Raw genomic sequence first — 21256 nt, 5'->3', positions numbered from 1 at the left:
GCAACGTCGAGATTGGTATGTCGAGATAGGTCCCTCGATCCCGAGATCCTCGTATCTCTTGGCTCAGGCTCAGGACGACAGCTCGTCCTCAGGTTCTTCATCGACGCGCGTTCCAGATTCAGTGATTAGCGAGCTACAAGCAGCGTTGGCCGCACAACAAGCTCAGATGGAGTCGTTTCAGCGACAGTTCTTTGACTACACACAGCAGCATCCGTCTCCCATGCAGACATCCCCCGCGATGATGCACCCTGGGACGACGCCGCCATCAGCTTCAACGCCGAATGTTCAGACGCCGACATCCGCTTCAATGCCGAATGTTCAGACGCCGCCATCCGCTTCAATGCCAAATGCTGATCAGACGCCAAGTTCGGTAGAATTTCAGCGACATCGTTCGAGCGGCAGCGCACCAGGCCGCCAAGGCGCACGAGCAAGATCTGGCGGAAGAGGAGGCCACGCATTCCAGAATTGGCAGACTTCGAATGAAAAAGGGAAACAAAAAGAATAGATTGTAATTTTTTTAATTTATTGAATGTAAATTATCAAATTTTATGAATTTAATATTAGAATTTCTATTAAATTATTTATATAATTATTCTAATTAATATTATTCAAATTATCTATTTAATTTAACAAAAAAATTATTTAATTAATTTTTAAATAATTTTTTAAATTATAATTTTTATATATTTAATAGGCTGATTCTATTAGAATAAGCATTTAAAAAAAAAACTACAGACAATCAGATGCGACTAGTCGCATTTGATACCTTCGCGGGAAGAGTATCAGATGCGACTAGTCGCATCTGATTGTACTGTAACCCGCCAAAATATTAGGCAGGGAATTACTATCAGATGCGACTGGTCGCATCCGATACTTTTCCCGCGAAGGTATCAGATGCGACTAGTAGCATCTGATGCTATAATTCACGCTTTAATATCTTATTTTGGAGGATATTTAGGTGCGACGTTTGGTGCGACAAGTCGCACCTAATATCATCAGGTGCGGACTTTCATATGCGACTTTGTCGCATCTAAAGTCGCACCTGATGATACTTTCAGGTGCGACTATGATGCTTTCAGGTGCGACTTTTGTCGCACCTGATGCTATCAATTGTACTAGTGTTTTATGATACCGTCTTTTAGACGGAATTTTATTTCTGTTTCTTCTTTGGACGTAGCAACCATCCTGCTATTCATAGTCCTTGTGACTGTGGCGAACTACTTAATAATTTGACTCGTGAAATGTTTCCACAAACAGTCGGTATTGGAAACGTCTTCAGTTCTTTAATTCAATCCGTGGCAAGAAATCCATCATTGGCTAAACAATCATTTGGTTACGCCATCTTGGGGTTTGCTCTTACCGAAGCTATTTTGAGAATGAAAAATTTAGTTTGTTTCACAGTTCAAATGTGGTTGGTTCCGACTATTTATAAGGATATGGTAATCTATATTCCACTGATATAAATTCCTCATTTAATGAATCATTGCATATAAGTACTCGATGTATAAAGAGAAAATTAACCAACGAGAATTCAGCTACGTTATGGCACAAACGATTAGGTCACATCTCCCAAAAGAGAATAGAGAGACTTGTGTCATACAAAATTCAGCTCCCTTAGATTTCACGAATTTTGATATATGTCTGAATTTCATAAAGGGAAAACAAACCAATAAAAGGAGATTTGAAGCCAATAGGACTTCAGATGTCTAAAACTTATTCATACAGACATTTGTGGACCTTTTTCAACATCTGTTTGGAACGGTCAACAATATTTTATAACGTTCATAGATGATTTTTCAAGATATGGCAACATATATCTCATTTATGAAAAGTCACAGTCACTAGATGTGTTCAAGAAGTTCAAAGTAGCAGTTGAAAATCAACTCAACAAAAGATTTAAATGTGTCAGATCTGATCGTGGTGATGAGTACTACTGTAGATATAGCGGTCCAAGTGAACAACGTCCAGGACCGTTTGCTAAATTCCCAGAGGAATGCGGTATCTTCCCACAGTACACTATGCTGGTTTCGCCCACTATGAACGGTGTTGATGAAAGATGAAACAAAATGCTTAAAGACATGATAAGAAGTATGATCTTTCATGGACTTTACCTGAATCGCTATAAGGAAACGCACTTAAGATTGCAGCATATATCTTTAACAGGGTTCCAACTAAGGCAACGAGCAAAATCCCTTAGGAACTTTGGACGGGCAAGAAGCCTAGTCTGAAACATATGCACTGTCACGACGAGCTGCGAATGTCATGTGGCATGCAAAAAAGCACATAAGAATGCAGGATGCAAATCTAACTAGTTGTAGAGCATGACTAATGTGTGCACACTCTAACTAGTACTTGTCGTCCGCAAAGTTAACATACATCCCCCGCTATAACCTTCAGAATGACAAGAGACTAGCCTTAGATTTCGAGTAGCCGTCGTCCGGCGGCCTGAGAGTTTTATCGCATGTCTGGGATCTACTAATTTCACCATCTTCATCGTGACCCCGATGCATGCTAAGCTCTTGCAGCAATGAGCTCGCGATTCGCGATGTAGTCCCATTGCGGCACGAGGCGCCTGATGGGCCTCCGCTTGAGTCTGTAGTCGGCAATGAGCTCACGTTTAGTGAAGCAGTCCCACTGCGGAGTGGGGGTTCTCGGTGGGCCTCCGTCTAGGTTTGTAGCCGGCAATGAGCTCGCGTTTCGCAAAGGAGTCCATTGCGGAACGGGGCACTCAATAGGCCTTGGCTTGAGTACTCAACATAGTTCGGACCGGCATGGTCCTCGATACAAGTCAATGACTCGTAGGTACCACTGACACCAGTTCATTATGATTTAGGTACTCTGAAGCACTCAGAGTACACACATATGCTACTTACAGGAGAGCAACTCGGGACAAACCCGAAAGAATTATTGTTTCCCTTTCATGCTCGTTAGTATTTTAAGTTGAAGACTTGGGACGTGACTCTCAGTACTTCTACCATCGATTCAAATCCAAGAGTCGATCAATGCTCTCGTGAGTTATTAAACGCTGGGCTTATATGTTAAATAATTATGTGTTGTGGACTGTCAATAAAGATTGCCCGTTAAAAGTGATCTACTATGGTTTACAGGTATTGGGCTTTATTGTATCCAATAGGTTGTGGGCCTTTAATGTGCAGACCACAAAGGCTTCTATTTCTTTGATGAGCTGAAATAATAAGTCCGCTAGGTTAACCTAATGGTTGCTTATAAATAAGGTTGGTCCCTAGGTCACACGTAATGTCGTCACTTTTTGACCGGAGTGAATCAAGAGAGAAACAAAAGGGTTCTCTAGGGTGTACGTGTCGATCTAGAAGACCATTTGTTATGGATTCATAAGGTACGTTTCCGCTATTGATTTATATTTATTAATTATTTAATATGATTCGGTCATGAAATTAGGTGATGGTTTTACCCATGATAATTAGATCTAACATTGCTGCGTTGAACTAAAATATCTTTTTTCCCCGGTCAAATATGATCATGTGCACCAGCCTAATCTGTATTACAAATATTTTGGTCAAAACATACGAAAAAAATCAAATTTTTTATAGTATCATCTGAGAGAAACTGAATTTCATGGAAGGATTATATGTGTATGAATTTATTATTGACTTTTAGATCTGGTTTAAGAATGTTTTAATGTTTTGATTTTTCGAAGTCAATAGATTGAGATATTTTAGTTGAATATTCGAACGGTTAATTAGTAAGCAATTAAAATTATTTTTTGCTTTTCAATAAATATTCAAAATGACATTTTTGTATTGGAAATCTATAACCTTCTTTTGTAAATCGAATGTTTTCTCAAATGTATTTTTTTTTAAGTGTTGTTTTCTTAATTGTGATTTTTTTTATGTGTGTCTCCCCGTATAATTTCGGGTCTTTTATCTATGTAGTCATTTGATTTATAGCGTTTTATATAATAGTAAATTTTTTGTTAATTTTCTGTAAATAGTCATCTCAACTTATTTACGGCACTCCAAAAGATAACAAAATCCAAAATAGGCGTGAATGTTTTTGGGTATTTTTGTATTTTTTTTAGTGTCGTAAATAAGTTGAGATGACTATTTATAAAAAAAATTATAAAGGGTTGGTTATCTAACAATTTTTAGATTTCCGGTGACTTATTTTCCTTAGGTTGTTTTGATTGAGGAAAATAAGGTGGAAAAAAAATATGATGGAAAATGCTAGGGAAAGTGTATAACTAAAATGAGGATTTCATTTTCCTTCGAAAATCAAATGGAAAAATGAGAATCTCTCCAAATTTGTCTATGAGGGGATCACATTTGTGTATGCCGTCCAGGGACCGAGCCAGAAAAGCTAAATAGGGGGGCTTATTTGAAAAAAAATATTTAGAGGGGCTAATTATAAAAAATCATGGTAAAAATGATTTTTTTTTTTTAGATGAGTCAAAAGTGTAAATTTTTAGGGTAAAAAATGTAAAACTTTTTTAAAATTGGCAAAAAATGTAAATAAAAAATATTCGAGGGGGGCTAATTAAAAAAATCGGTCAACAGTGTAAATTTTTTAGGGTAAAAATGTGAAACTTTTTAAAAATAGGCAAAAAATGTAAATAAAAAAATTTAAGGGGGGCTAATTAAAAAAATTCATGGTAAAAATGAAATTTTTTTTAAAAAATGGGTCAAAAGTGTAAATTTTTTAGGGTAAAAAATGTAAAACTTTTTTAAAATGGACAAAAAATGTAAATAAAAAAAATTTGAGGGGGGCCCACTCTTGACCTGAGTTAGCTCCGTCTCTGGTCTCATCGTTACTTTCCCGTCAATTTTCTCTCATATTTTCCATAACTTCCAAACACAATTAGAATTTTGATTTTTTCTATTATTTTCTCTTACATTTTCATTTTCTCTATAATTTTCACTTTCTCTCTTATTTTTTGGGTTCCAAACGGAGCCGAGGAGTTGAGAGTTTGTTGATGGGTTGTAAATATGACTGATTAGTTTTAAATATTTCTTTATTAACATTTATGTTTCATTACATTTTATGGTAGCAAATGTCATTGACATTTGCTCATTTTAAGCTCCATAGTTGTTTTGATTTTGAAATGATCAGCACTTTCTCGCAAACCAAAATCGCCATAAATAAAAACAAAATAAACTACACCAATATATGGAGTGATCCTCACATAAAAGAAAGCTGATTTTTAATAATCTTACTCGCGCTTAGTAATTAAGCAAATGTTCACTATGTATCGAACAAATTTGTTCAAGTCTATATACATTGATGAGTAGTCATTTGACATTTTTTTTAACGAAATTCTTAAACTTCAACGATAGTGAGCATCATTTTCTTATACGTAATATATTCTTTCTTCATCAATTAGCTTATGTATTTTTTCATGCGTCTATGCGTTCAATATCACAAAAATGTAGGATATTTGAAGTTTAGATTGATCGCATGAAATTTCATTTTTTTCGCGACAACTGTGCTTTGCGAAAATAGACAATATGACATTGACATTCTTAACGCCTAAACTGGAGCGCAATAATCATCTATGCCACACAAGGTTATGCAGAGCTTCATTTTTATGTGATGCATCATTTAAAAGAGTTATTAGTTAGGCTCATGTATAAAATCAGGGTGTACGATTGTAATAAAAAAAATTAATCAAATGATGTTAGCCATATTGCATAAAGTAATTCAATAAAATAATAAAAAATGAAACTAATAAAATGCATATGTAGACAAAGGTACAAAATAAATACATAAATAAAATAATTAGACCGTACATCACCAAGAAACCGGTAAAGAAGGGAAAATGGATTATCGAAACTCGTTAGACGATTTTCTTAAAACGTTATTGCTCTCCCACCGGGTACTGTGAAACATGAGCAACAGTCTCACAGAATACAATGACGTACGAGTTGAGCAAAGTACAATCTTGTTCAACTCCGGTGAACTTGTGCCTGAAAACTAACACCAACAACGAGAGAATTGAGGAAAAAAATCATTTTTGTGTGTGTGTTTGGTTCAGCCTTTTTCTTGTCTCATTTTTCTTCTCCTCTAGAATAAGAACAAAGTTCAGCCATTTATAGGTAAACTAGTTTAAAAAACGCGCTACGCGCGAGTCAGCAATATTTTTTTTAAAAAAAAAGTGAAAAAGAAAAATAAGTAAAATAAAGTAAGTTTAGACTTTTAATTGTATTAAATATAATATACATTAAAAACTATACAAAAATATATTGATAAGAGAGGGAGGAAAGAAATTAATATACATAAAAAAAAAATTATACAAAATATATTTATGAAAGAAGGAAAAAAAAAATCAAAAGCGGAAGTAAAAAAAAATCAAAACCGGAAGGGAAAAAAAAATGGCTCCACGTGTCGCTGCCTGACGGCACCAGAATTCAAGTTGAAATAAAAATATATACAAAATATATTGATGAGAGAGGGGAAAAAAATTAAAGGTCGGGGAAAAAAATAAATGATGATATATGTTATTGATATAGTATAATATAGTATTAGTAATTATGATTATAATATACATAAAAAAATATACAAAATATATTGATGTTTGGAAGGGAAAAAAAATCAAAATTGAAATGCAAAAAAAAAATCAAAATCGGAAGTAAAAAAAAAATCAAAATCGGAAGGAAAAAAAATGGTCGGAAAAAAAATAAATGATAATATATGTTATTGATATAGTATAATATATTATTAGTAATTATGATTATAATATACATAAAAAATATTAAAAAAATCAAATTGGAATGAAAAAAAAAATCAAAATCGGAAGTAAAAAAAAAATCAAAATCGGAAGGAAAAAAAAATGGCTTCCACGTGTCGCTACCTGGCGGCACCTGAATTCAAGTTGAAATAAAAATATATATAAAATATATTGATGAGAGAGGGAAAAAAAATTAAAGATCGGGAAAAAAATAAATGATAATATATGTTATTGATATAGTATTAGTAATTATGATTATAATGTACATAAAAAATTATACAAAATATATTGATATTTGGAAGGGAAAAAAAATCAAAATTGAAAAAAAAAAAAAAAAAAAACCTGGAAGGCAAAACGAAAAAAAAAAAAAAAAAACCTGGCCGCCACGTGTCGCCCCCTGGCGGTGCCGAGTGGCGGCACCAGGATAAAAGTTAGAGAGGTATTGCCTCTTATTAACTATGGTAAGGAAGTATGAACTTGTATAACCATTTAGACTAAATGCACACCAATACCATTATTACTTGTAAGAACATTTCACACATTCAACATATAACCACCATGGTTACAAACCATTCAACATTTATCCAACCTTAAAGACCGTATATAACTTCAACCTTCAAGGCCAATGAAGTCACAAAACCGTTAACAAACGGTCAGTCACAAAATTAAATTCTCTTCAATTTCATTCGAACACACTTTATTTCAACAATTCCTCACATGAATGAAATTGCGTAATGTCCACACAGGACATGTCTCTTCTCGATATGGTAATAGCTTCTACGGTCAATATCAGTATATGATAAGTAAGCATGACCTTTGAACCTTCCCTCGTAAAAATATGCCATGTTTACTGACTACTTAGTAGACGCGGTGTCCTTGAGTGTTAGTCGTTTGTGTATAAACAATAAACATGTTTCCCACAGATATCTTCCTGACACAAGATTCAGTTCTCGTGGTTATGTTCATTACGGCTCTGAAACATGCACCTGGTTGAGTTTCTAAATAATTAAGCCCAATTAATTCTCTTTCGAAGCGGCCCTACTTCTCTCTCGCATAGGTGAATCTTTACCAAAATTAATCCCGCATTACTTCATCAAAATCTCAAAAATATTCGATATGACATAATCATTAAAAGCTCAATGTTTAACCTCGTACGGGTGTTACTGTTTATCATAGGAATAGGATGAAGAGGTCTTCCCTCACAGTGACCTCACTTCGTCACGACAATTAGGTTGTCCCTTTGAACCAAGATCTTGAGATCTCCAGTCAACATATTTGGGTTTCCTTTGCCTAGACTTATTGTCCATGGGCTTAAGCCTTATTCCTCTAGATGTTTTCTCTAAATGGCCCATCTATAACCTTTAGGTTAGCGGATCTTCAATTTTCTCTATGGACCTAACACAATCAATTCCAGTAACCGTAAATCAGCGACCATCAATGTCACTAATAAAATAATTACCATGGAACCTTGGATAATACTTTATTTAGAACGTACCTCCATTCACCTTAAGCACGGTTGAAGATTTACTTACTTTCGGTAATTAGCCATATTATATGATCTCCTAAGTGGTCGTGAACTTCTTTTTCGAGTCATAGTTGATCTCTTTGAACCAAAGAGGAACAAAAGTTAAATCCATCAGTGTGAATTTTTTGTAGATTAAAAATCTAGCACTTGATTCGCCACCATCTTTGAACAACAAAGACAACATTAAGACGTGACTTAAAAAAATAGAGCCCACGTCCATGGTTATGGATTTCTCATTCAATTAAATCCAACACTCCATAAAAGAGCGTTTCGAGCTATATAAAAATATAGCATGTCATTAAATACCTGTCAACAAAAAATTTCAACGCACGAGGCCATAATTTAAATCCTTGTTTTTAAGAGCCATTATCCCCTGTTAGATAGATTCCAACCCCTCGGGGTTCGAACCCACGGCCAAGAACCTTACGAGACGTCATGGTCGAAATATATAATTAAAAATTTTGTTTTCAACTTCATGGGATTTAAGCCCATATCCTTTTATCGGCTACATGGCCAACAACATAGTGGTGAGTACTCATGCTACAAACCACATGGAATAAGTTCCTCGGGTCTATTTCTGGCCGTAGCCAACAACACACTTTTACCCAAAAATATGGAATTTAAATAATCCAACGGTTATATCACGTGGAGATGGCACACAAGCCAAATCCAGAGGCGCCATGTCTGCAAAATAAAATTAATAATACTAGTTTCGTGAATATTTCAAGCTCGGGAAATAAACAAACTGACATGAAACTGCGGGGAATGCAATCTTCCTAAAACAACAAATAGTGCTTTAAGATTGTTAGCCATATTGCTAATAATAGGCGAGAAAAATAATAGACAGATTGCATAAAGTAATTCAATAAAATAATCATAAACAAAACTAAATAAAATACATATGTATTCAAAGGTACGAAATAAATAAAATGACTAGACCGAATATCACCAAAAAATGGGTAAAGAAGGGAAAAGGGAACGTCGAGGCTCGTTAGACGATTTCTTTAAAGCGTTATTGATCTCCTACCGGATGCTGAAAAACATGAGTAACCGCCTCTCAGGATACAACAATGTACGAGTTGAGCAAAGCACCATCTTGTTCAACTCCGACGAACTTGAACTTGTGCTTGAAAACTACCACCAACAATGAGAGAATTGAGGGAAAAGAAGAAATTTGTGTGTGTTTGGTTCAGCCATTTTCTTGGCTCATTTCTCTTCTCCTCTAGAATAAGAACAAAGTTCAACCATTTATAGGTAAAAGTATGAACTTTTATAACTATTTAGACCAAATGCACATCAATACCATTATTACATACTAATGACAATAGTTACAACCTTGTAACAACGTTTCACGCATTCAACATATAACCACCATGGTTACAAACCATTCAGCATTTATCCAACCTTAAAGACCATATATAACTTCAACCTTCAAGGCCAATGAAGTCCATACATAACTTCAACCTTTAAGGCCAATGAAGTCACAAAACCGTTCACAAACGCTCAGCCACAAAATTAAAGTCACTTTAATTTCATTCAAACACACTTTATTCTAACAAAGGATTTATAGCCTCTCCTCTATCATCTCAAATTTTTTTCATAGTGTTAGTTTCAAATGTAGAGTGACCGAGTTGAACTCGTTACACAACATAAACTTTTATTTGACACATTATACTTTACTTCGTCAATTAAATCTTAATAATCTGAATCTTGTCCCTCCCTAACATCTTTGATTCGAGTTCGTCCTTAACATTAGCCCTGACATTAAAGTTTTCATATTTCAGTAATGTATCGAGACTTTATTTAATTTCAAAAAGTACTTCTCTCATATTCGACATATATTCGTGACCATCTTCTTCTACATTATATTATCTATACTTATTGGTTCTTATTGTTCTCACATTTATCCTCAGATGAAGTTCAAGATCCTCTTCTGATCACGAGCTCCATTTCGTTTTGTTCCGACCTAGTTTCTTTTAGTGCCAATGATATCAGTTTAACCTTTAACTCTTTTAATTATTTTGCCATATTTATAGATCTAACATGATAATCAGTAATTTTTCCATTTATATTTAGAATTCGTAAAATTTTGAGAGTTTGGAGGCGTTTTGTTCTCCACAAAAGAGATGTACGTTTAACTTTTATGAGTTTTTTAAAATAATTAAAAAAAAAGAGATTAAGAATGAGTAAAATTTGTACCTCCTTGATTATACCTAATTTACATGTTTAAGCCAAAATATAATCAAAACCACTTAATTCTTAATGAACACTTCCATATCATCCGAAACTTTGAACGTGAAAGTTGTACTAAATGCGTTAAAGATTGAAATCAACCTCATAATCTTCTGAAGAGGATTATAAATGTCATTAAAAAATAATAATAAAAAAGAGTAAAAACGTGAGCGGCAGGATTCGAACCTGCGCGGGCAAAGCCCACATGATTTCTAGTCATGCCCGATAACCACTCCGGCACGCCCACCCATATGTCGACATGTGCAAGAATTAATTAAATATAGAAATTAAACAATATTCGGATTTATTATATATATGACGAACAGCGACGATGATGAATGGTTATATTTGGCGCTAATGTGATTATGCTCTTCTTCTTCATCATCATCTTCATCATCTTCCTTTTTCTATTCTCATTGTTCTCAAGCTCTGGCTCCAAATGCAAGTACGTTATTTCAATCCTTTCCAACCATTATTTACGTCTCTTTCACATTGTAGTGTGTGTGCGTGTGTGTACACTCTCTATTTCAGTGTTTTCCGTTTTTACGCTTTTAACAAGTCATTGATGATTTCCTCTCTCTCACACACAAATTCTCTTTGTTTCATCTTCTCCGATGGTTTCAGCATATTAATTTGGGTGTATTATGTATTGCTTTCAAGTTTTATGGATACTTTGCTTATAGGTCACCAAGTGTTCGATAATATGCTCACGAGAAGAAAGCAACCTGATTTCATGTTCACCTTTAGGCACTTATTCATCTTAAATGTTGCTTATACTTTGCAGGCATTGCCCTTCTAAAGGCTGATATCCAAGTCGAACAGTAAGACAAGTTTGGGTGCTATGGCTTCCACAATGTTAAGAAGCCTCCAAACCATCCCCTTTTCCTTTCGTCCGAAATCAATTTTCCAAAGGAGAAACCGAATCTTGTTGTGCTCGTTGAAGAGCACACAATCTGAAACAGCACCGCAAGAAAAGCCTCCAGTTTCTCACGCGGGACAGATCACATCTCACCATTCAAACTACAGAACCGTCGACGAAAACATCACACGGGGCTATGAGGCCATCGTTGGCATAGAAACCCACGTTCAGCTCTCAACTCTAACCAAAGCCTTTTGCGGCTGTGCTTACAACTACGGATCAGCACCGAACACGATCGTCTGTCCGGTCTGTATGGGACTCCCCGGAGCTTTGCCGGTCATGAATTCGAAGGTCATCGAGTTTGCAGTCAAAGTTGGCCTGGCTCTCAATTGTGAGCTGGCTTTGAGCTCCAAATTCGATAGGAAACAGTACTTTTATCCGGATTTACCAAAAGGGTATCAGATTTCTCAGTTTGACGAGCCCATTGGGACTGGTGGGCACATTGAGGTTGATCTACCTTTGGAGTTTGGAGGTGGGCATCGGAAATTTGGTATCACGAGGGTTCATATGGAAGAGGATGCTGGGAAGTTGATGCATTCTGAAACTGGGAGTTACTCTGAGGTATTAGCCCACGATTTCTTATACTATTTTTTTTATATATTTTTTTTAATAATTATATATTTATTCATTTATATCTTCTGTGATCAAGTTATTATTTTTCAAGTCATTTTGTGGTGTATATACATTTGAAAATACTAATGTTTGGCCTTGCTTGAGTGTGAATCTCACAGTCCGCAATATTTTAACTTTTTCGTATTTCCTGGCAGTCCTTCAATTGTACTCGCTATATGGGTTTCTTTGTACATGAAAATATATTTATTAGCACATCATTTCTTTTGGGTTGTGTATATCCATTAACATGAAGCATTTTGTTAAAAGGATTTTTGGAAATAAGGAACTTTTACTGCAAATGTGACGAGCAAATTTATAATAACAAAGTTAACATGATATGAACTTCCATTAAATAAATGAAGCTAAGGTTGTAGATAAAGAATAGTCGATATCCTTTTTTTCTCAAATGATTTGTTTACTTTGTCTCACAATTTTTTGGATGCTGTTATTCACCTTCAGGTTGATCTAAACAGAGCTGGGGTTGCATTGCTTGAAATTGTTTCAGAACCCGACATGAGAAATGGTGTTGAGGCCGCAGAATACGCCACAGAAATACAGCGTCTGGTTCGATATCTGGGAGTTAGTAATGGCAATACGCAAGAAGGTTCACTTCGATGTGACGTAAATGTCTCAATTAGACCAGTTGGGCAATTAGAATTTGGGACAAAGGTAACTAGACTCCCATTGACCCTTCTTAAGATTCGAAACTCCTATAAAGGAACAATAAAAAATATGAATATGTAGAGCTCAGACAGAAGTAAAGGACGTATCAGGGAATCTTCTATATGGAAGGAGGTGTTCCATATATGAAGTAAAGTGTATGTTAACTTGTTGTTTAGACATTTACACGATAAAGTTCCTATAAAGGAGCTTTTTACATGATGCAACCCCGATTTCCCCTCTTTTTCAATGTTTATGTAGAAGCTTTTGAATATTATATCAATGTTCGTGCGATACCAGACATCTTACTGAATTTTGTATGGGCAGGTTGAGATTAAAAACTTGAACGCATTCTCTTCAGTGAGCAGGGCAATCGACTACGAAATCACAAGACAAGCAATTCTCTACAATGAAGGACGGGCTGATGAAATCGTACAGGAAACTCGCCAATGGGACGAAGGTGCTCAGGTTATTTCAAACTTACCAAAATCCTTCCCTTTGTTTTGCTCTTCCTCGCCTTGGATTTATCCAGTTATTAATAAAATTTGCTGTTTCTATTAAACGAAAAATATATGTACTCCACTTACACTTTAATTTTACATCTCAGATTACGATAACAATGAGGAAAAAGGAAGGACTCGCTGATTACAGATATTTTCCGGAACCCGATCTTCCGGGAGTTACACTCACTCAAGAATATGTTGATTCTATTCGCAGCTCTTTGCCTGAACTTCCAGATGCGAAACGCAGGAGATACGAGGATATGGGACTAAGCATGCAAGACGTCCTTTTCCTTGCAAATGACCTTAATGTGAGTTAGATTGTCTGCAGTGTTAAGATAAGATATTTCAGGGGTGGGCTAATTGTAATAGTTCGTATATAGCTATTGGGTTAGTTTAGAATATGAAGAAGATGTAGAGTCTTGTGAAATTTGGATATATTGGGAGCTTTGGTGATTCGAGAGACCCGTGGCTCTCCTATACAATCCAATTTAAATTCCAATGCCTTTTATTTTAATCCTAACATGTTCTTTTTATTTAATGATGTTTTTAGCTTATAATTCCAGTTTTGTGTTAGGTTGCAGATTATTTTGACGCTGTTATTGCAAAGGGCGCGGATGTAAAGCTTGCCACCAATTGGATTATGGGTGACATTGCTGCTTATATGAAAAACGAAAAGTTGATGATCAGCGAGATTATGCTTACACCCCAAGAGCTTTTTGAGTTGATAGCTTCAATTAGAGAAGGGACTATTAGTGGGAAAATTGGGAAGCAGGTAAAAATTGATGTGTCATTCATATAAAATGATAGCGGTTTTAATCATTTTGTTCCGACACACATTGGTTCGTTTATAAGTATCAATGTGTTGGTTTTTTAGAAAGAGTTTGCGAGTCCTGTCTTTGAAGATGTCTCAACTGTTTTTTTTCTTACTTGATGCTTATTATCTGCAGATATTGTTTGAGCTGCTGAAGAAAGGTGGAACTGTGAAAGGGATGATAGAAGAGAAGGGTTTGGTTCAGGCAAGTTGATTTATCTATTGTAGAAACTCATCTTCGTACAATGCTTTTTTTATATATTTTTTATTTTACTTTATTTTATATATATATATATATATATATATATATATATATATACATAGTTATTTTTGGTTTTACCATTATGATTTTCATTCTCGTCATGAGTCGTGTTGGATATTCAAGTTCAAAGTGAAGCAACCTTTGGTTAATCATGCCGATTTTGGATTTCTCGTCCCTAGAGGAAAAATAAGCACACAGCATGAATACTTCTAGCTATACAAACTCATAATAATATTCAACCAAGTTTAAACCATCCCTATTACCCCTGGTCAAAACCTCAGAAAGAGAAAAGTTAAAATAGAAGAATATTGAGTTTTACTTTGACTACAGATAGTGGACCCTGCGGAGATTGAAAAGCTGGTCGACAAGGTGATTGCAGAGAATCCAAAGCAACTAGCGCAGTATCGCGGCGGCAAAACCAAGCTACAAGGTTATTTCGCCGGCCAGGTAAATAATTGTTTCCCTTTTTAGCTATCTTCTCACTGCAAGTCTTTTTATGTGCTTACCCATGAATCAAATTCTGAAATGTGCAGATAATGAAAGAGTCAAAAGGTAAAGCAAATCCAGCGCTTCTAAACAAAATTCTTAACGAGAAGTTGAATGCTTAAGAGTTGATGGAATTAGGTTCCTGAGAAACTCTTCTGATTATTCCAATTTTTTCCCGAGTGTTTCCTCGAAATTTGGAGATCCGCCGACTTCACAGGCATCGTGTATTAGTTACCGCCAAAATGATTCCGAGTTCAATGTTAATGAAAAGCCTAATGAAAAAAATATCCTTCGGAGTTATATCAAAAAATGTAATTGCTAAGAGATTAGTATTGCTTGATTCAATCTTTTCATATTGATTTCACTTGTTTTGAAGAGAAATAAATAGCTACAAAATTTGGCTACTCCCACATTCACATTTATGTTCAAAGACCAACAACTCTTAAAATTCAAGCTTCAGACGTTTTATTTTTTACTTTTATTTTCTTATAATATATCAAACGCAATGAGCTTTCATATACTTGGAACATTTGGATGAAAACTGATTGTTTTTTTCTCAATACTTCTCATCTACGGAGAAAAGAGATAAAGATGCAGGAGGATCCACATGATTAGAGGCTCGAGATCGTGGCGAAAAAAGCCAATCATCAACAATAAATTCCTGATTGTATGTGAATACATAATTCAGAGTTCATCACGGACAATTCTTTCTAATGGAGGATCCAAGAGGTTTACTGGATTATCATGGGCACGGGCTTGATTTATACCATCAATTATGGCTCTTTGTCCATTTTCTGCTTGGTGGAACATGCCAGCCTTGACCATGGCAGTGACTGACCTTTGCAATCTCAGAACTCCAATACGCTTCGAAACAACGTAAAGGACAGCACAAGTAAACAGGAAAAATCCTATTGCAATTATCACCCTGTTCAAAACACACATCAGCTTGAGTCTCAGAAGATTCTTACATCTTTGCTTATACGAGATTTCTAGACCTTTTCGCATACTTACCTGTCGAGAATATCTTGTCGCTGCATTGTCGAAAGCAAGTTTCTGGTTCTCATCAACAATGATTGCTGACCCTTGTACTCAGATTCAGCCTTCAATAACACTCCAGTTGAGTCCTCTGCCGAATAAATAAACAAATGGACATTCTATCAGTCGAGAAGAACATGGCACAAAAGAAAAAGAACTTCTCTGCAAAACACATGACATATTACTCATTTCATTTGGGCTTTTTTTGTTTAAAAAAAATTAAAAATGATATTTATACCCCACACGAAATATAAGCTCAAATCTGTGTGCCTAAACGAAAAGTAAAGCAATCATAAATGAGGGGCTAATCCTAACATCTACGCTGAGAACTATGCTCTTACAACAATAAGTATCAATATAGGTTCGTCAGAAGCTCGTAAATAAAGTGTCAGAAAGCTTTAACAACAAAATTGTGTTCTGCACAAGAACTTTTCAAATAATCTTGGAATGAGATGGACTAACCGGTAGTCATCAACATGCTTTCAGTTCTTTCGTTTTCCTACACAGATAAAGAAATGGATTAATCAGAATTTTTGTTTTCTTCACAATCCTAGCGCTGTATGAACTTGAATGACCAACAAAGTAAGAACAAAGAAATATATAAAATCTCAACCTGAACCATAAGCTGACGACTTCGCCGAAGGCTCTCCGTTATACTTTCTGCAGCAGATGTCATACCAGCTTTAGTCCTGTAATGAAGATTTATACCCAAGATATAAGTTACTGTTCATATTCATAGATTGATCACAAAGAGACAGATAATAAAATGCGCAAACAAATGCCATTTCAAGAAACATAGTCACCAAAACTAGCAAGAGACTTACTGTAGGTTTCGTCTTCGGATTGTCGACTCTTCTCCGCCACCCAAAAGTAGTTCCCTCTGGAACAGCTCAGTCATTCAAAATCATATTCATAACAGGTCTATCTAGACAAAATATGAAAAATTTGTGCATTTAACTGCCATTTCAATTACAAAAAAAGGATTTCTCTTCAAAGAGACGGTGTAAAAACAGACCCATTTATGAAACTTATAATCTGAATTTGAAACCGGCATCAACAAAATCGAAGTTCAAATATTTAAAGAAAAAAAATTCGCCTTTAGAAAAACTTATTTTACTTTTCCTTTTTTTACTATACAAATGGAATGGGCTGTATAGCTGTATTATTATGTGTTTAAAGAAGATGATAATTCATTATTACCTCTTGCTGAGCAGCTTTTCTCATGTTAGTCTTTGCTTGCAAATTGGCATTTCTCAAACTCAACCTCAAACTGATAGTGATATAAACAAAACATCAATCAGCATCTTTTTAATGCATCGCCAATCTTCAAATCCAATTTTCGGAATTTGGACCTCAAAATATTTAACACCGATTCTTACATTTTTTTAAAATCAATTTCAGAATTTACACACCAAATTACGACACTTTCTCGTCCATCGGGACTACGTACCTCTGAATTCGTTTCGTCCACGACTCGAGCAACGACTTCGCGGACTGAACTTGATCATCGTAAGGCAACTGAGGAGCGAGGAGATCGAGATTGAAATGCAACGAACTGAGCACAGCCAAGCAGTCATTAGCAACGCCGTTCATTCTAGGAAGCGAGTCTTTCCTCCGATTCACCTCCGATCCGGTCGAATCCAATCTTCCGTAGCTCTCGATCGCCTTTATTTGGTCCACCACCTTGTCGTGGGTCTCGTCCCACTCCTTCTTCGCCCTTTCGACCTCCTCTTCGACCTCGTCCATGGAGATTTTGAACTTCAAGCCTGCTTGGCTTCTGATCAACTTTCTATTCGCCGGTAAACTCTTTCGTCGTTGCCGTGTTTGGGTGGGTCTGAAATTCGGTCGTCATTACCATTAAATATATAAATGGGGTTTGGATGAGAAATTTAACTTAATGCACTTTCCAATTATAGCCCAATTATCCATTGGGAAAATGACACATATATACCTTGTGTTTTAGTGAAATGTCGAGTTTAACCTTTTGTTTTCAAAAATATCGAAATCATACCCTCTGTTTAACTAAAATGACGAAATTATACACTGAAATAGACAACAGTGCCACAAATCTTTTTTATTGACTTTTCATTGACATTGACTATAATATTTATATGTAAACACCAATTATCTTTATTCATTCGCGTCATATATGTAATTAATTAAAAAAATTAAAAAATAAACAACAGTCTCTTAATCGTGAAGAACACAAAAAGAGGCAAAATGGTAAAAATCGACAGTTGATAGTCATCAAAATTACAGATTCGAACAGAGAACCCATGATTCAGAGTTGCAATTCGAACACAGAATGAAGTCATCTTTTGGGAGATATGAATTTTATTATTTATTTTCAATTTAAGGCTATTTTTATTTCAAAATTGGAAATTTGAAAGTTAGGATACTGTTTTGGATTTGATTCTGTTTTTCTTATATAAGAGTTAATATCAATGAAAGGGAGATTTGTGACACTATTATCCATTTCAGGGTATAATTTTATCATTTTAGTTAAACAAAAAGTATGATTTCGACATTTTTGAAAACCAAAGGTTAAAGTCTGTCTTTCACTAAAACACATGGTATAAATGTGTTATTTTCCCTTATTCATTTATTTAGGGAAATAGCATTCCCTTGTTTTCATAAAACTTTGTTCTTATTTGTTTGTTAATTCCAAATTTTTTTCAGTTATTCATCATCGGATTTGAATCATGGAATCGTTCGTCAAATCGGAGACATGTATTTTGTTTTTTCGAATGGTAAATAATATTTACTATCGAATGGTCGGATTGTAAAGATTATTTACCATTAAAATTATCTTGCGATTTGCAACCATGATATTCGACGACTCATTTGGAATAGATGTTTAGGATCGTCGATTTCATAAATGTACTTCTATTGTTCTATATTATCTGTTTTTCTAGGTTAGTCATTTAATCCTTCTTAGTTTATGTTTGTCTAGTGTAGGTGTTTAGGTTCTTTGGTTTCATAAAACTTTGTTCTTATTTGTTTGTTAATTCCAATTTTTTTTTCTTCAGTTATTCATCATTGGATTTGAATCATGGAATCGTTCGCCAAATTAGAGACAAGTATTTTGCTTTTTCGAATGGTCAATAATATTTACTATCAAATGGCCGGATTGTAAATATTATTTACTATTAAAGTTCCAGAGTTTCGGTTATGGTGTTCTATGGGTTAATCGAATTGGAAATAATATTTACCATATTTTATAGTTAATCTAACAAAGAATTGATCGGAGATACGGGCTAGGGTTTCGATTATGGTGTTCTATGTGTTAATCAAATTGGAAATAATATTTACTTACCATTTTTTCCAAGTATGAGAACGGAGACGTCTTCGTCGGCTTCGGAAGTGGTAAAATCATAAAATTGATGGCGGAAAAGGAGGTTGGAGGCAATATCGGAGGATTGAAGTATTACAAATCGATGGAGAGTTCGGAGGCAATATCAGAGGATTGAAGGATTCGGAGTCGGAAGCGAAAATTTTGGTGTGTATTTGATGAGGGGTAAGATAGGAATATAATACTGTTTGGTAATGGATTGAGCTAGTTACCTAATTTAAGTGATAGTGGGGCTAAAATTTTAAAGAATGTAGCTAATTTGTGCTAAATACCTAGCCGGAAGTTAGTTTTAACTTTATACGGATTTTTTGCACCAATAACCTTTTCTCTTGACTCCGATTATAAAACCCATTTTCTTCTAAAATTAAATTTATTCCATTTCAATTCTGGAAGAAATAAAAAGACTAAATTATCCTTTCTTTTCTACTGAATTTTTGAGTTTCAAATGAGACTTCTCATCCTCTCTTAATCGAGGAACCAAAACGCGAAAAAAAGAGAAAGAGAGAAGAAGCGAAGATAGAGAAAGGGAGGCCGGAAAACCAGAAGGAGGGAGAGAGAGAGAGAGAGAGAGAGAGAGAGAGAGAGAGAGAGAGAGCTCAGCGTGGTCGCGAAGTCGCGCAGAAGAAGAAGGGGCGGCCGTGGAACGCCGGCGGCTGAGGAAGAAGAAGACCGAGGTTTTAACGAGAAGATGTGCATGGTCGGGCAAAGAAAAAGGAAGAGGGAGCAGCGAAGCGGAAGAGTACCGGCCGGAAGTTGGACGCGCTGATGAGGACTGTCTCAAGTGCCGAAAAGGAGCTGGGTGGTCGTCGGACGATCAAGTTCTTCAATAAAGTCAGAGATTCAAAATTTTCCTCTATTACAATCTGAGGTCTAGGGTTGGATTATGAAATTTGGGATTTTAATTTTTTTTCATTCATAATCAACTTATCTGTATCTTTTTTCTTTATCCAAAAGAAGACGTGTTTTTTTTTATTTCAATTCTCGATTTTTATTTATTTTAACTGATTACAGAAAATATAAACAGTTTAAAGACAGGGAAATCATGAACTTAAAGATTAATTACTTAAGGTTTTGATTATGACGTGAATGGTCGTGGTTTGAGCGTGCTTTCGGCCGCGTAAGGGTGTTTGTGTGGGATTATGGCTTGCTTTCAGTTTGGCTTGATTTTGATGGTTGATGTTGTTGTTTCTATTTCTTGTGGTTTTTTGTTACTCATGAGTTTGTTGTGACCGTGCGTGCGTGCGTGCGTGCATGCGTGCGTGCGTGCGTGCGTGTGTGTGATGTTGTTTTTGTTGTGTGTGGCCTTGTTTGGATCAGGAACGTGTAAGATATTATGTGTTACTTTAGATGTTATGTTGATAGTTATGTGATGTCCGACAAGAGGAACTGTAGATAAAATTTAAAAGTAGGAAAAGAGGTATATGTTTTCATTCATAGAAAATTCCAAGTTACTTTGATTTTTTTGTAGAAAATTGTTGTTGAATTGAAATGCTTGAAGGGAAAAGAGATATATGTGTTCATTTTCGAAACAGTTTATGATAAAGAGAAAAATGAAGGAGATTGGTTCAAAGAGACTCAATTTGGGCACTTGATTGACGTCCCCACATACTTGGACATGAATTTGACGCCATTGTTGATGATGTTATGTCGTCGAATACAATCAAAGAAGGAAGTGAAAGTATGGTTTCTTGTGAACAGTAAACTAATTCAATTTTCTATGATCGAGTATGCGTTGATATCGGGTTTACCATGTTTGAAATATCCCGAAGGATGGAAAAAGATCGGTACTAACTCGTTTAGGGAGAAGCATTTTGAGAAAAAGAAGGTGATTTCGTATAAGGATGTGAGGGATACATTGTTAGAGTTAAGTGATTTTTCTGAAAAAAGTCAAATTCCAAAAAAGAAGCTAAATGATGCTGCAAGAAAAAAGAGGGCCGCGGCCAGTGACGGAGCCAGTATAGGCTCAGCAGGGGCTTAAGCCCCCCTCAAATTTTTTTTTTTGCATTTTTTGCCCATTTTTTAAAAAAAATTACATTTTTTTCCCTTGAAAATTTATACTTTTGGCCCAATTTTTATAAATTTTTTACAATCAAGCCCCTCCTGAAATTTTTTTTCAAATTAGCCCCCTCTGATGGGCTTTTCTGGCTCCGTCACTGGCC

At 35.4% G+C, this 21256-nt stretch overlaps 2 protein-coding genes and 1 non-coding gene across 3 annotated transcripts; 1 reads left to right on the top strand and 2 right to left on the bottom strand.

The window, feature by feature from the left end:
- Positions 1–10622: 10622 nt before the first annotated feature.
- TRNAS-AGA (transfer RNA serine (anticodon AGA)) lies at positions 10623–10704 on the bottom strand. The gene has a single exon. It is a non-coding gene; the product is annotated as a tRNA-Ser (tRNA).
- A 97-nt stretch (positions 10705–10801) lies between these two features.
- On the top strand, positions 10802–15185 carry LOC149393652 (glutamyl-tRNA(Gln) amidotransferase subunit B, chloroplastic/mitochondrial-like). The gene is made up of 9 exons (XM_089616963.1): positions 10802–10902; positions 11242–11937; positions 12448–12657; positions 12976–13116; positions 13256–13459; positions 13726–13923; positions 14099–14167; positions 14555–14671; positions 14758–15185. The coding sequence occupies exons 2-9, from the start codon at positions 11299–11301 to the stop codon at positions 14830–14832; spliced, it is 1653 nt and encodes a 550-aa protein (XP_089473089.1). The 5' UTR covers positions 10802–10902; positions 11242–11298; the 3' UTR covers positions 14833–15185.
- Positions 15186–15203: 18 nt separating this feature from the next.
- On the bottom strand, positions 15204–17652 carry ATSEC20 (Sec20 family protein). Its single transcript, XM_089616964.1, has 7 exons — positions 17196–17652; positions 16946–17015; positions 16570–16625; positions 16359–16434; positions 16208–16244; positions 15722–15836; positions 15204–15635 (listed from the first exon to the last, which is right to left on the bottom strand). The coding sequence occupies exons 1-7, from the start codon at positions 17489–17491 to the stop codon at positions 15395–15397; spliced, it is 891 nt and encodes a 296-aa protein (XP_089473090.1). The 5' UTR covers positions 17492–17652; the 3' UTR covers positions 15204–15394.
- Positions 17653–21256: the final 3604 nt, after the last annotated feature.

The sequence above is a fragment of the Urtica dioica genome, chromosome 6 (genome assembly GCF_054948205.1).
Source record: "Urtica dioica subsp. dioica isolate 48M chromosome 6, U.dioica_male_clone48M_v1_H2, whole genome shotgun sequence".
NCBI lineage: Eukaryota > Viridiplantae > Streptophyta > Magnoliopsida > Rosales > Urticaceae > Urtica > Urtica dioica.
Note: the sequence above shows the minus strand (reverse complement) of the source record. Positions and strands in the feature narration are given on the sequence as shown.

What these genes read in the sequence shown, in the direction of transcription:
- LOC149393652 (XM_089616963.1), top strand. Translation starts at nt 11,299, where the DNA reads ATGGCTTCCACAATGTTAAGAAGCCTCCAAACCATCCCCTTTTCCTTT. An exon ending in AAACTGGGAGTTACTCTGAG is followed by an intron (nt 11,938 to 12,447) that starts GTATTAGCCCAC and finishes ATTCACCTTCAG; the next exon opens with GTTGATCTAAACAGAGCTGG. An exon ending in AATTAGAATTTGGGACAAAG is followed by an intron (nt 12,658 to 12,975) that starts GTAACTAGACTC and finishes TTGTATGGGCAG; the next exon opens with GTTGAGATTAAAAACTTGAA.
- ATSEC20 (XM_089616964.1), bottom strand. Translation starts at nt 17,491, where the DNA reads ATGGACGAGGTCGAAGAGGAGGTCGAAAGGGCGAAGAAGGAGTGGGAC. An exon ending in GAAAAGCTGCTCAGCAAGAG is followed by an intron (nt 16,626 to 16,945) that starts GTAATAATGAAT and finishes GAGCTGTTCCAG; the next exon opens with AGGGAACTACTTTTGGGTGG. An exon ending in AAGCATGTTGATGACTACCG is followed by an intron (nt 15,837 to 16,207) that starts GTTAGTCCATCT and finishes TTTATTCGGCAG; the next exon opens with AGGACTCAACTGGAGTGTTA.